At 45.7% G+C, this 13,142-nt stretch overlaps 1 protein-coding gene across 2 annotated transcripts in view; it reads right to left on the reverse strand.

Annotated features, from left to right (window-relative positions):
• Positions 1-648: 648 nt before the first annotated feature.
• crata (carnitine O-acetyltransferase a) overlaps positions 649-13,142 on the reverse strand; it is a 47,644-nt gene continuing 35,150 nt past the window's right edge. For both annotated transcript variants that reach the window (XM_043720626.1, XM_043720627.1), the window contains 6 exons: positions 12,241-12,360; positions 9,026-9,148; positions 5,780-5,915; positions 5,157-5,219; positions 4,660-4,797; positions 649-2,808 (listed from right to left, as the gene is read on the reverse strand). In XM_043720626.1, coding sequence (XP_043576561.1) covers positions 2,593-2,808; positions 4,660-4,797; positions 5,157-5,219; positions 5,780-5,915; positions 9,026-9,148; positions 12,241-12,360 — 796 coding nt within the window. In that variant the 3' untranslated portion in view covers positions 649-2,592. The remainder of the gene's footprint in view (positions 2,809-4,659; positions 4,798-5,156; positions 5,220-5,779; positions 5,916-9,025; positions 9,149-12,240; positions 12,361-13,142) is intronic.

Below are 13,142 nucleotides of genomic sequence, written 5' to 3' on the forward strand. Positions count from 1 at the left end.
TTACTGGAAATATAATGCTTGCCTACCATACAGTTTCCCTTGCTGTGGTCTCTGCATTCTTCTGTGATCACAGGGCGATGGGCAAAATGTGAAGTGACCCACGCGTGAACATCCAAACTAGTATTGGGCTCAGACTTCTTGTCCTCGTCCCTATATCTCGGGTTTGTTTCCTGTCTTTCTCCTGTGAGTTGGGCCTAATCATAATCCCTTCATTTAAGAAAAAGTCACATTGCAGTGTGTAGGAGTGTGCCACATTTCCTTGTTACAACGATTCAGAATGATACTGGCTGTAAATGCTTTGGAACATCTTGAATTTCTGAAAGATTCTATATAAATACAACCTTTATCCAGAAAAGTGCAATGAAGAGAGGGCTGGAAATCAGAGTTCTTAAAGTAATTGGGTAAATAAATGTCTCAAACCTCTTTCTGCACCTGCTAGAAGATGAAAACAGTAGTGGTTTGTCAAATCCTTTGTGACTGTTGCTCCAAATTTATACGCGTGCCACAGCGATGTGAGGTATGGAAGCAGCACCAGTACAGGTCTTTGTAGTTCCCACCATAATGTGGCATGAAACTTACTGATTGGTGTTACTTCACAGTAGTGAGAGATTAATTAATGTACCACAAATTCACTGCAGCAAAAGTAAGCAAGTTGTATATGTAAAGTTTTTATTGTAGTCATATTCACAAAAATTATACAGTGTGTAAATATTTACATTCATAATTATCCATACCAGGTTGGCAAATTAAAACACTATTATAAATGGACCAGCTGCAATGATCAGTCCCAGGCACAAGTCTGAAATAATTCCTCTCCAGTCTAAAATTATTTTGTCATAAAGATTATCACAAAGGTCCTTTTGAGACCTCTGCATATTTCAGTCAATCACTGGGAAGTGGGGGGCATTCTTTTAAACGACTTCAGAAAAAGGTGGGGTAACGGTTGCTGTTATTGTGGGAATGAGTAAACTGACACTTCTGTAAACATTGCTGAAGAAATTTTAAGACCGTTATCCCACGTGTTAAAATTTAACAGCACGGTTCCTAGACTATACATTTAGCAAATGCCTAATGTAAGGTTCCACAATTTATACAAATCTTTTGTTTAGGCACACAGTCCAGTTCCCTCTACACTGCCTCATATTAATATGCAAGTTTCTATCCCACAAACATCATTCCAGCACCGATTCAGAACAATTTACACTGTTTGCTTCAATATATGTATTAGTCCTCATCTGGAAATGCACCTTATCTTAATGTGTAATTTTAACAAACCTTGCACATATCAGAATTGTTTTCAAATATGTTGAGGTGATATTATTATTCATGGGGTGTAGAGGAGTTCGAGGATTTTGACCCAGCAACTGAAGGAACAGTCTGATTTTAAATCAGGGTGGCGGGCGGAAGGTGGTCAATCTAATGGATTCCACTCTTCCCTACAGCTCTGCAAATATTTCATTTTTCAAGTGTATATTTCCAGCAACCTCTAGGGAAAGCCACACAGCAGCTGCTATAACCACAATAATTTCACACCATTTCGAAAGGACCCATGTAGTTCCTGTTTGACTGCATACTTGCACCAGTAATGGTTCACAGCTCTCTGTTTGCAGAGTACAAGTATTCACATCCTGCCTAGGTTCGTAACAGCTGAGTGCGACTTATAGATCTATTTAAGTTTCTTGGCTGACAGGCCAGCTGTTACTCTTAACGGTGGTGAAGGTTTGGGGGTAAATTCTGTACAAAATAAAAACCTTGCTCAATACGGAGCAATTGATTCCATTTAAAATATGTGTTCAATGATGACTCTTAATTTACTGGCACATTTATACCATTCAGCTCTGAACATTTAGTCTGTTAAAACTAATTTTTAGCTAAAAGTGGAAAGCTTTTTGGCTTCTCTTTGCAGAACCAACATAATGACACATGGCCTCCCTGAATACAGGTTCTAAAGAGCTATTACAGTATTTTGAATAATTTGCTCTCCTTTCTACATTATAGAATTTTTAAAAATCAGACTGTTGGGTGTCCCAGCTCTCCAATTACTTTAAATAACGTAGGCAAGTTGATGCTTGAAGATTGGAAAAACAGCAAGAAGATTATGCAGATCTCTGCACCTTGTTAAAATGTAAAGAGTGGGTTACAGTGTAGTAACCAATCCCAAAGTCTGGAAGGGAGAGTGCGAGAGATTAATAAAAAAATCAGCTAAACTTTGATTATCATTATCCAGTAACTCATGGTGTTCAACTGATCAGCTCAAGAGTGGGTTTGACTCCTGTTAAAGATGGGTGCGAGGCCTCCTCTGGATAAAGCCCAGACACTATGGTTACCTGGTATGTTCTTTGGGATAGAGGAAGCAAGTCCCCTCCATATAACTGAATCATTCACCATTTGAACAAACGCTTTTTCCAAAATGTATAATGTTTGTTAAGTGTCTCTAAAATACATAAACGGTAACGTCCTGTGGACAATATGTTCACACTGACATTTGGCAATCCTTTCCCCTCTCACACACAGGTGCTGGGATTAGTCAACTGAGTGCAACAATTCTTTGGTTGTTAACTCCAATCTGTCCTGCTCCATTACCTGGCTGTTTCAGAGCTTTGAGTTGGGTGTCTGTATAAGCAGCTCCCTCATGTCGATCAAGGCCTGTTCCAGGAAATGAGCCAGTTTTGCTGCGTTGGTCTCTGCACAGCTGTTGAAAGCAGACACAGCGAAGTTGATGTGGTCTTCCATGGGGTTGTAACACACACCATAGCCATCTGGTACAACAGGCCCGAAGCACATGAGACAGTCTATTTTAGCAGGTACCTAGGCAAACAGGAAAGATCTGTGTTACAACCGTACTCTTCTAATTGCCCCTCTTCAAAGCCAAGATAGTTGGCACAGACCATTGGGAGCTCTAGGAACTTTCACCTCTCACACTTCTCCAGTGCATTCCACCTGCAAATTCCCAAATCCTTTCCAGTTTCTGCAACATAGCTAGGGTTAAAGACCAAAACTAGACATTTACCATCTTCCCCCACCTGCAGTTCTGTGTACACCATATGGCTGAATGCAGAAGACCAGTTTCAGACCCTGAGTACCAGTGGGTGCTCCATATTTGCCAACACTCATGTCTGTAGCTCACGCTTATGTTTGTGAACAGTTTTTTTAAACCTTTATGGTCCACCAACACTGACTTGAAACATTCTGTGGTCCAGACCCCTCAGTAGTGTTGACTCTTCTTCAATTTGAAAATCCTTGTCTTCATTGTTAATTGCCTTGGTCTTATTCTGCCTAACTGCATATCAAAATTACCTTTATGACTCATCATCACCAACTCGAGGCAATTGCAGTGGGGATATACTAGCCTCACTTGTGAAACCCACATCATGTGAATTAATAACAAATACATGATGTGGGGGCAAGAAAAATGGCTATCACTCTCATTAGAGTTGGTAATAGGTCAGAGCGAAATATTCTGTCACCTCTAAGCCATGTGTTTGTGAGCATTCATGTCCCACTTTTGATTTGAAACTGCAAACTGATAGAAGCATTGGAACATGAGTAAGCCATTCAGCCCGTTTATCCACTGCACCCATCGCTGTGATCCTGACTGATCATCCAGCTCTGTCCCTTTTGATTCCTTTAGCCCCAAGAATAAATAACTTCTTGAAAATATTCAACAATTTGGCCTCAACTGCTTTGTGTAGCAGAGAATTTTACAGGTTGACCACTCTGGGTGAAGACATTTCTCCTTATCCCAGTGCCACATGGTTTACTCCATATCCTTAGTTTGTGATCCCTGGTTATTGGGAATATCCAGCACTTACCCTGTTTGAATTCTATAGCTGTTTAAAAGACTTCCCACCCCAGTGAATATAGTCCTAATCCATCCAGTCTCTCTTCATACATCAGTCCTGCTGTCCCAGGAATCAGTCTGGAAGACCTTTGTTGAATTCCCTCTATAGTGGGAACGATCTTCCTCGGATAAGGAGAACAAAATTGCATATAATACTTCAGTTGTGGAATTACCAAGTCTTGGTATAATTGAGTACTAGACAGGGGATGTCCTCATGCAAACCCTCTTGCTATGAAGGCCAACATACCATTTGCCCTCTTCACCACCTGCCATTGCTGCTGCTCCTGGGCACCATGATGGAGTGCTGCACTGTCAGGGGACATCTTTCACTGAATTACAGAATGTTTCAGTTGAGAGATTAAGGGGATGTCATACCTGCTCCCTTGTGTAGGCCCAAAGGATTCCAGGGCCCTACTGACTAACAAAGTTCTTTGTAGAGTCCTGGGAATAACATTGATTCCTTAAACAGCATAATTAAAATGGATTATTATCACATCACAAGTTTGTGGGATCTTCCTGTGTGCAAACATCTCCACCCCTCCATTAGGAATTACATTTTAATTCAAAAGTCCGTCACTGGCTGTAAAGCACCTTGGGATGTCTTCTGCAAGGCACTATATAAATGTAGTCGTTTTCATTTCCCATTGAGCTGATAGAAAGTCAGTGTGAAAATTCAAACTCAAGCGAGTGAGGGGAAGATCACTTTTCAATTCTCCGGCAGTGACTGGGCATGGCTGTGATTAACGACTCATCAGCTCGAAAAAGTAACCTCTGAGGGCCCTCGGTTGACTGGACGATGAGGGAACGGAGTGTCTCACCTGACTGGTCGATAGATTGAAATGAAAGGCAACAGCGTACGAAGTATCCATGAAGATCTCCGGGATTCGAACCAGATCTTCGATAGCCTGAAGTTTAAGACCCAGCAGGTGGCGATCGATAGCTTGGCCTCTGATTGCCTGAAGGTAAAATTCGATCAGCACAGTGTCACCTTGTAGCCCTCTATACCACCATAGCCAAATCTGAACCCCACCAATCCCATCATTAACCCCTGCCCCAAACATAATTAATCACTAGTTTCCTGTACCACAGCGAGTAGCAAGTCACAATGGTCATTTTAAACACACTGTATATTTTTAGAAAGATTTATTGATAGGATGTGGGTATGGCTGGCTGGGTCAGTCGTTACTGCCCATCCCTAATTGCTTTCAAGGAGAAGAAATGCTGGCTCAGCTAGCAGCACCCACAACCAGAGAATGAATACAGAGAGACAAAGATGCAATGAGCAGTATCCCAGACCAATAACCGCCCCCCTTACCATGTCCGTGTAGGCTCTGTGCACCTGAACAGCTTTCTTCAGCAATGCCACCTTCTCCTGGCTCTAAACACAAAACCAAAATAAAACTACTTACAGTTAGAAGTGAGTGTGTGAACTAAGCTTGACTTCACAAACCCTAAAGTCAAGGGAATAGGCAATCGGCAACCAGAGAGCAGGAACAACTTCATATTGGAAGTGGCAGTTCCTGACTGACCTCTGCTGCTACAACACCTTGTACATTTGTAGCAACTTAACATAATCTGGGTGCATCAGGGCTGTGGAAGCAAAAGAGACAGCAAGATCACAGTAAAACAACTTTGGGTGACTGATAGAAAGAGGCTAAATTATGAGAAAAAGCACCTATTAAATCTGTATCCACTACAGTGTGCTCCAGACTGAAAATACCATCATTGCCCTATGGTGTTTCATTTCCATTTCAAATTGGCGTTTCTTTTTGGTACCTGATCTTTCAGATGTTTTATCCCCAGCTGAACCTTACCAGATCACGTCATGACATCCTCATTGTGATCCGGCCGCGTTTCCAAGTTAACACAAAGTTATCCCCCAGAAGAGATTTCCTTTAGGTGGAGCAGATGAAGGTGATATTTTGGAGGTTTGTGTACCTGGAGCTGTGGATTATTCATGGCCCTGACAAAGACGGATGATTCAACAGTCGCTGAGCGGATTGTGTCAGTTCGCCCGAGGTGAAACATTCGCAGGGACGCACTTTCATAAGTCGCACATGGCTCCCCGTAAATCCTGACGGGAAAAACAAGCACAGCAAGATGGTGAAGGAGGGTGGAGTCTTGTTGGTAAGGGGAGACTGGGGAGTGGGGCTGAAATGGACAGTCACTGGGGACTCAGCAGACTGTTTGAGAAGCATTTGCAGTAATGGTACCTTTGCTTGTATAACTCGGTGTAGTTCCCCCTCCTGAGTGAGGGCTTGTTGGGGACATGGCTCTCACTGTGCTCTGATTCCTGAAGGTTAACGCAGGGCCTTATATCTTTGAACACTTGGTCAAACAGTAACACAGCTGGACTGGGTCTGTTTTAGACACATCCATGAAGATGGATCAATAACTGCATTCCTTCTGGATCAACCACCAGAATGGCAGAAGCAAATCCAATGGGTTTTTGAAACTTGCTTCATGGGATGTGGGCGTCACTGACTAAGCCAGTGCTTGTTCTCCATCCCTAACTGCCCCTGGAACTGAGTGTTTCACTTGGCCACTTCAGGGGGTAAATTGAGTTACCCACAATGCTGTGGGTCTGGAGTCACATGCATGGCCAGAGCAAGTGTTTCCTTCCCTGGGCATGGAGATGTACAGCATGGAAACACACCCAGTGGTCCAACACGTCCATGCCGACCAGATATCCGAGGTAAATCTGGACCTACTTGCCAGCACTGGGCCCATATCCCACTAAATCCTACACTATTCATATACCCATCCAGGGGCCATTTAACTGTTGTAATTGTACCAGCCTCTACTACTTCCTCTGGCAGCTCATTCCATGCCATCCACTAGACTACCCATTAGCAGGGGGCAGTGATAAGCGGGTCGGTATTTAGCAGGGAGCGGTGATAAGCAGATCGGTATTTAGCAGGAAGCTGTGATCAGCGGGTCGGTATCTCGCAGGGAGCTGTGATCAGTGGATCGGTATTTACCAGGGAGCGGTGATAAGCGGGTCGGTATTTAGTAGGGAGCGGTGATAAGCGGGTTGGTATATAGCAGGGAGCGGTGATAAGCGGATCGGTATTTAGCAGGGAGCTGTGATAAGCGGATCGGTATTTAGCAGGGAGCTGTGATAAGCGGATCGGTATATAGCAGGGAGCGGTGATAAGCGGATCGGTATTTAGCAGGGAGCTGTGATAAGCGGATCGGTATATAGCAGGGAGCGGTGATAAGCGGGTCGGTATTTAGCAGTGAGCTGTGATAAGCGGATCGGTATATAGCAGGGAGCGGTGATAAGCGGATCGGTATATAGCAGGGAGCGGTGATAAGCGGGTCGGTATTTAGCAGGGAGCTTTGATCAGCAGATCGGTATATAGCACGGAGCTGTGATAAGCGGATCGGTATATAGCAGGGAGCGGTGATAAGCGGGTCGGTATTTAGCAGGGAGCTTTGATCAGCAGGTCGGTATCTCGCAGAGAGCTGTGATAAGCAGATCGGTATATAGCAGGGAGCTGTGATCAGCGGATCGGTATTTAGCAGGGAGCTGTGATAAGCGGATCGGTATATAGCAGGGAGCGGTGATAAGCGGGTCGGTATTTAGCAGGGAGCGGTGATAAGCGGGTCGGTATTTAGCATGGAGCTTTGATCAGCGGGTCGGTATCTCGCAGAGAGCTGTGATAAGCAGATCGGTATGTAGCAGGGAGCTGTGATAAGCAGGTCGGTATCTCGCAGAGAGCCGTGAGAAGCGGGACGCTTTATAGCAAGGAGCTGTGATTAGCGGGTCGGTATCTTGCAGAGAGCTGTGATAAGGGTCAAGTACTGAGTAGGCAGCTGTGATAAGTGGATCGGTATTTAGCAGGGAGCTGTGATAAGCGGGTCGGTACCTCGCAGGGAGCTGTGTTAAGCGGGTCGGTATTTAGCAGAGAGTTGTGATAAGAGGGTTGGTTATTTTGCAGGGAGCTGTGTTAAGCGGGTCGGAATTTAGCAGAGAGCTGTGATAAGCAGGTCGGTATCTCGCAGAGAGCGGTGAGAAGCGTGACGCTTTATAGCAAGGAGCTGTGATTAGCGGGTCAGTACTGAGTAGGCAGCTGTGATAAGCGGGTCGGTATTTAGCAGAGAGCTGTGATAAGCGGGTCGGTATTTAGCAGGGAGCTGTGAAAAGCGGGTCGGTATTTAGCAGAGAGCTGTGATAAGCGGGTCGGTATTTAGCAGAGAGCTGTGATAAGCGGGTCTATCTCGCCAATAGCGGTGATAAGCGGATCCATATTTAGCAGAGATCTGTGATAAGCGGTTCACTATTTAGCAGGCAGCGGCGATAAGCGGGTCGGTATTTAGCAGAGAGCTGTGATAAGCGGATCGGTATTTAGCAGAGAGCTGTGATAAGCGGGTCGGTATTTAGCAGAGAGCTGTGATAAGCGGGTCGGTATTTAGCAGGGAGCTGTGAAAAGCAGGTTGGTATTTAGCAGAGAACTGTGATAAGCGGTTCGGTATTTAGCAGAGAGCTGTGATAAGCGGTTCGGTATTTAGCAGAGAGCTGTGATAAGTGGATCGGTATTTAGCAGGGAGCTGTGAATAGCGGGTCGGTATCTCGCAGGGAGCTGTGATAAGCGGGTTGGTATCTCACAGGGAGCTGTGAATAGCGGGTCGGTATTTAGCAGGGAGCTGTGATAAGCGGGTCTATCTTGCAGAGAGCTGTGATATGTGGGTCGGTATTTGACAGAGACCTGTGATAAGCGGGTCGGTATTTGACAGAGAGCTGTGATAAGCGGGTCGGTATCTCGCAGAGAGCTGTGATAAGCGGGTCGGTATTTGACAGAGAGCTGTGATTAGCGGGTCGGTATCTGGCAGAGAGCTGTGATATGCGGGTCGGTATCTCGCAGAGAGCTGTGATAAGTGGGTGTATCTCGCAGGGAGTTGTGATAAACGGGTCGGTATCTCGCAGAGAGCTGTGATAAGCAGGTTGGTATTTAGCAGAGAGCTGTGATAAGCGGGTCGGTATTGAGCAGGGAGCGGTGATAAGCGGGTCAGTATCTCGCAGAGAGTTGTGATAAGCGGGTCGCTATTTAGCAGGGACTTGTGATAAGCGGGTCGGTATCTCTCAGGGAGCTGTGATAACTGGCTCGGTATTTAGCAGGGAGCTGTGATAAGCGGCTCGGTATTTATTAGAGAGCTGGCACTGCTTTGGAGATTGCATACCTGTAATAAGCTAGCTGCAGGGCCACCTGGATTAAAGCATCTGGGCTCATTTTCTGGGACTTCACAAAGTCTTTTCCAAAGTGCTGGAACACGAAGCACTTTATATCCACATCACGCACCATCCTAGTGAGAAAGATAGAGAAGTATTAAAATCGTCACCATCGCTGACCTCAGGGCCCCTCAGTGCGAAGCTCCCTGGCTCCTGTCCGGATATAATTTCACACTCATTCCGGCAAGGCATGTTAAATAGCAATACGAGACTGGCCTGCAGATGATGTTATTTTCTCTCTGCAGCCCCCTACTCAACTGCCCATTAACTACAGTGACCCCACTCCCACCCCTAACCCCCTTGTTGGTTTTTTGGGGGGAAATGTGAAGGGCAGTGGAACAGAGCATTAAACTGTGGTACAACAGGCAGCACGGTGACTGTCTGCTGTCTCACAGAGCCATGGAGCCAGGTTCGATTCCAGCCTCAGGCTACTGTCTGTGGAGTTTGCGCATTCTCCCCGTATCTGCGGGGGTTTCTTCCGAGTGCTCCGGTTTCCTCCCACATTCCAAAGATGTGCAGGTCAGGTAGATTGGCAATGGAAAATTGATCAGATCAGATTCCCTACAGTGTGGTAACAGGCCCTTCGGCCCAACAAGTCCACACTGACCCTCTGAAGAACAACCCATACAGACCCATTCCCCTGTATTTACCCCTGACTAAGGTACCTAACACTATGGGCAGTTTAGCATGGCCAATTCACCAAACCTGCACATCTTTGGATTGTGGGAGGAAACCGGAGCACCCGGAGGAAAGCCACGCAGGCACGGGGAGAATGTGCAAACTCCACACACACAGTCGCCCACGGCTGGAATCGAACCCTGGCGCTGTGATGCAGCAGTGCTAACCACTGAGCCACCCCAAAATTGCCCATAGTATCCAGGGAAGTGCGGGTAGGTGGGTTAGCCGGGGGAATGCAGGGTTATGGGGATAGGCTAGGGGGTGTTGGTCTGGGCGGGATGTACTTTGGAGGGTGGGTGTGGACTCAATGGGCCCAATGGCTTGCTCCCACACTTTAGGGATTCTGTGATACTTAGTCACCTGGGGAAGCTGTTGCATATTATTTTGAAGGATTTATTTTCTTATTACTATCAGAAACTCTCCAAGCTAAGCAGAAAAAGCAGGAGTAGGTCATTTTGCTCCTTCAGCTCACTCCGCTATTCAACAGGACCCTGTTAGAAACACATTTTTATAGATGATGAGAATTGGAAAATTGCTGGGGTGCAAAGTATTTGCTCTGTGACTTCTTGGAACTCAAACAGAAATGAGACTTTTTTCCTGTTTACTGGAAAACCCCTAGTTAATTTGAGAGGATATATCCCAAGGGGTAAGAGACTGTGCTTGTGACCTTAATTTGTAGACAAATAGGAGGAGGTTCAGAAGAAGCCTTGGCTGAAAGTGCCTAGCAAACGCCTCTGAACTGAAGTGACTGTGTTTGTCAGGATACCTTTGCCACGTCTATTAGAAAATGACCTCCACGTTAGAAATTGTAAACTCTGTCTCATCTGAAAGCTGGGGGTTTAAAGAATGCAGACAGAGGGAAGTCTCACTCTGTGATTAAAAGATAACCTTTAAAATAAAACCAGCTGAAGAAATCTCAATGAAATACTTTTAGGGAACCTGAGAATTTTCCAATAACCAATATCTCTCATCTTTTCAAATTTTGAACGCTGAATTGTTAAACCAATTCAAAGCCCTAGGTCTAACTGGCCTTCCAACCAGATAGTCTTCATTGGCTCTGTGACTGACAGCAATCTGATCTGGTCAGTAGGAAATCAAAGGAATCAATTCTATGTTCTATGCTCAAACCCTTGACTTAGAAGCGAGTGTGTTCCTTTTTTTCTGAATTCCTAATAACTCTGCAGAGTTGTGTTTCCTCCTGTTTCTGTGCAGTAAGTATATGTTAGAATAAAGTAGAAATATAGTTCAAGGCTGTAAAATAGCTACATCAACTGATTTTGCCAGAATAAACAAGTGGCTTTGAGATAACTGGTGAAAGTTTATTTTGTTCAGTAAGAGTGTGAAACAATCCACCATTTTGCTGATAAAATAAACCACTGACCCGTTGGAGTAGTGGGGTTTGACCACCAGCATCCTCCTCCAGCCACAGTCGTAACAATTCCATCTCCACCTCATTTTCTGACTCTATCACCATGTTCCGTATTTGGAGTTGCCGATATTGGGCTAGAGTTGACCAAGTTACAAATCACAACACCAGGTTGTAGACCAACAGGTTTATTTGGAAGCACTAGCTTTCGGAGCACTGCTCCTTCATCAGGTGGTTGGACAAACCTGTTGGATTCTTACCTGGTGTTGTGTGATATCTAACCACGTTCCTTAATACACAAATATCCAGAACTGCATCAATCTTGGTCTTGAATCTACTCAATGACTGAGTATTCACCCCTCTGTGGGGCAGAGAGTTCTGTAAATCCACCCTCAGTACTTAATCCTGAAACAGTGCCCCACCTTCAGTGAAGCAGCCATTTAGCATCCTCCCTGTCCAATCTTGTCGGAGGGCTCAACAAAATCACCTCTCATTCTTCTAAACTCCAGAGCAGACATACCTGTTCTAATCAATCCCACCTCCCAAAGAAATCTCCCCAGTTCAGCATCCAAGGTAAACATCACTGTACATCCATCCTAGCAAGAATCTCTTTCTTCAGGTAAGGTAACAAAAACTGTAAATTACACTCCAGCTGTGATTGGATGAACATACAAGCTATGACCTGGAGTCGGCCATTTGACCCCTTGAGCATGTTTCACATACCCACCTACTCCCCCGAGAACCTCTCACATCCTTCCTCATCAAGGATCTATCTATCTCTCTCTACCTTAAAAATATTTGAACACTGCTTCAACCACCTTTTCAGTTGCTCTGTGGGGAAAATATCCCTCTTGTTTTCTTCCCTTCTGGGGTGTGGGCGTAGCTAGCTCAGTCTCACCAAAGCCCCGAATAAGCTGCACACCAATGGAAAATGGAAGGATATCACCAAGCCCTCACCGTGGCTGCGTCCAAATTTGGAAACTCCCTTGCCAATGCACAGAGGGTGGCCCCACTCCACACAGACTGCAGTGGTTGAAGATAGCAGGACCCCACCACAAACCCATGGCAATAACCGACTAGCAATGCTCACAGTCTGAGCACCAACATTAGGAGAAAACTCACATGTTGAGGTTCTGTTTTGCTTTCTCAATGTCTCTCTTTATATCGGGCATGATGTTGAACCGGAGTTTCCGAGGCATGGCCAGTGGAATCATTGGAGAACGAACCGTTGCTGAGGTGTTGCTGAAATAGAAGACAACAATTGTTCACTTCTTTACAAATATTACAGATCCTGCAGAACAGCAATAAGCCATTCAAGCGATCTGCTCTGGACTGGTGTTTCTGCTCCAATCCCCACTGCATCCTTCCATTCCTTTCTCCCATGTATTTATCCAACTCCCCATAAATACATCTATACCATTCCCCTCAACCATACCCTGTAGGAGCGAGTTCCACAATCTAATGATTTTGAATAGAGGTTGCTTCTGAATTCCTGATTCGGATTTACTGCTGTGACAGCATTGCAAATTGAAAAGGCTGGTTTGCACTGTGGTGGTGAACTTCTCAAGAGCCCCACTCTAGCACGGCAGTGTCCACCATCCTAGCTGCTGAGGAAGGCAGTGGGCTGAGAAGGAGCACGATTCATTGACCTCAGGTTTTCTCCAACACCTTTTCTGAACCAGTTGGGGTTTTTCTGCTCACATCTTCCAAAGCCCTTCGAAACAAAGTCACCCATCCAGTGCCTGTCTGATAGCTGTCGATATATATACCCACCACACGTCCTTATACTGGAAAAGCAATGTCACAGAGTCAGTGCTGAGGGGGCGTCGCACTGTCGGAGGGTCAGCGCTGAGGGAGCGCCGCACTGTCGGAGGGTCAGCGCTGAGGGAGCGCCGCACTGTCGGAGGGTCAGCGCTGAGGGAGCGCCGCACTGTCGGAGGGTCAGCGATGAGGGAGCGCCGCACTGTCGGAGGGTCAGCGATGAGGGAGCGCCGCACTGTGGGAGGGTCAGCGCTGAGGGAGCG

This window comes from Chiloscyllium plagiosum, chromosome 30 (genome assembly GCF_004010195.1).
Source record: "Chiloscyllium plagiosum isolate BGI_BamShark_2017 chromosome 30, ASM401019v2, whole genome shotgun sequence".
Taxonomy (NCBI): domain Eukaryota; kingdom Metazoa; phylum Chordata; class Chondrichthyes; order Orectolobiformes; family Hemiscylliidae; genus Chiloscyllium; species Chiloscyllium plagiosum.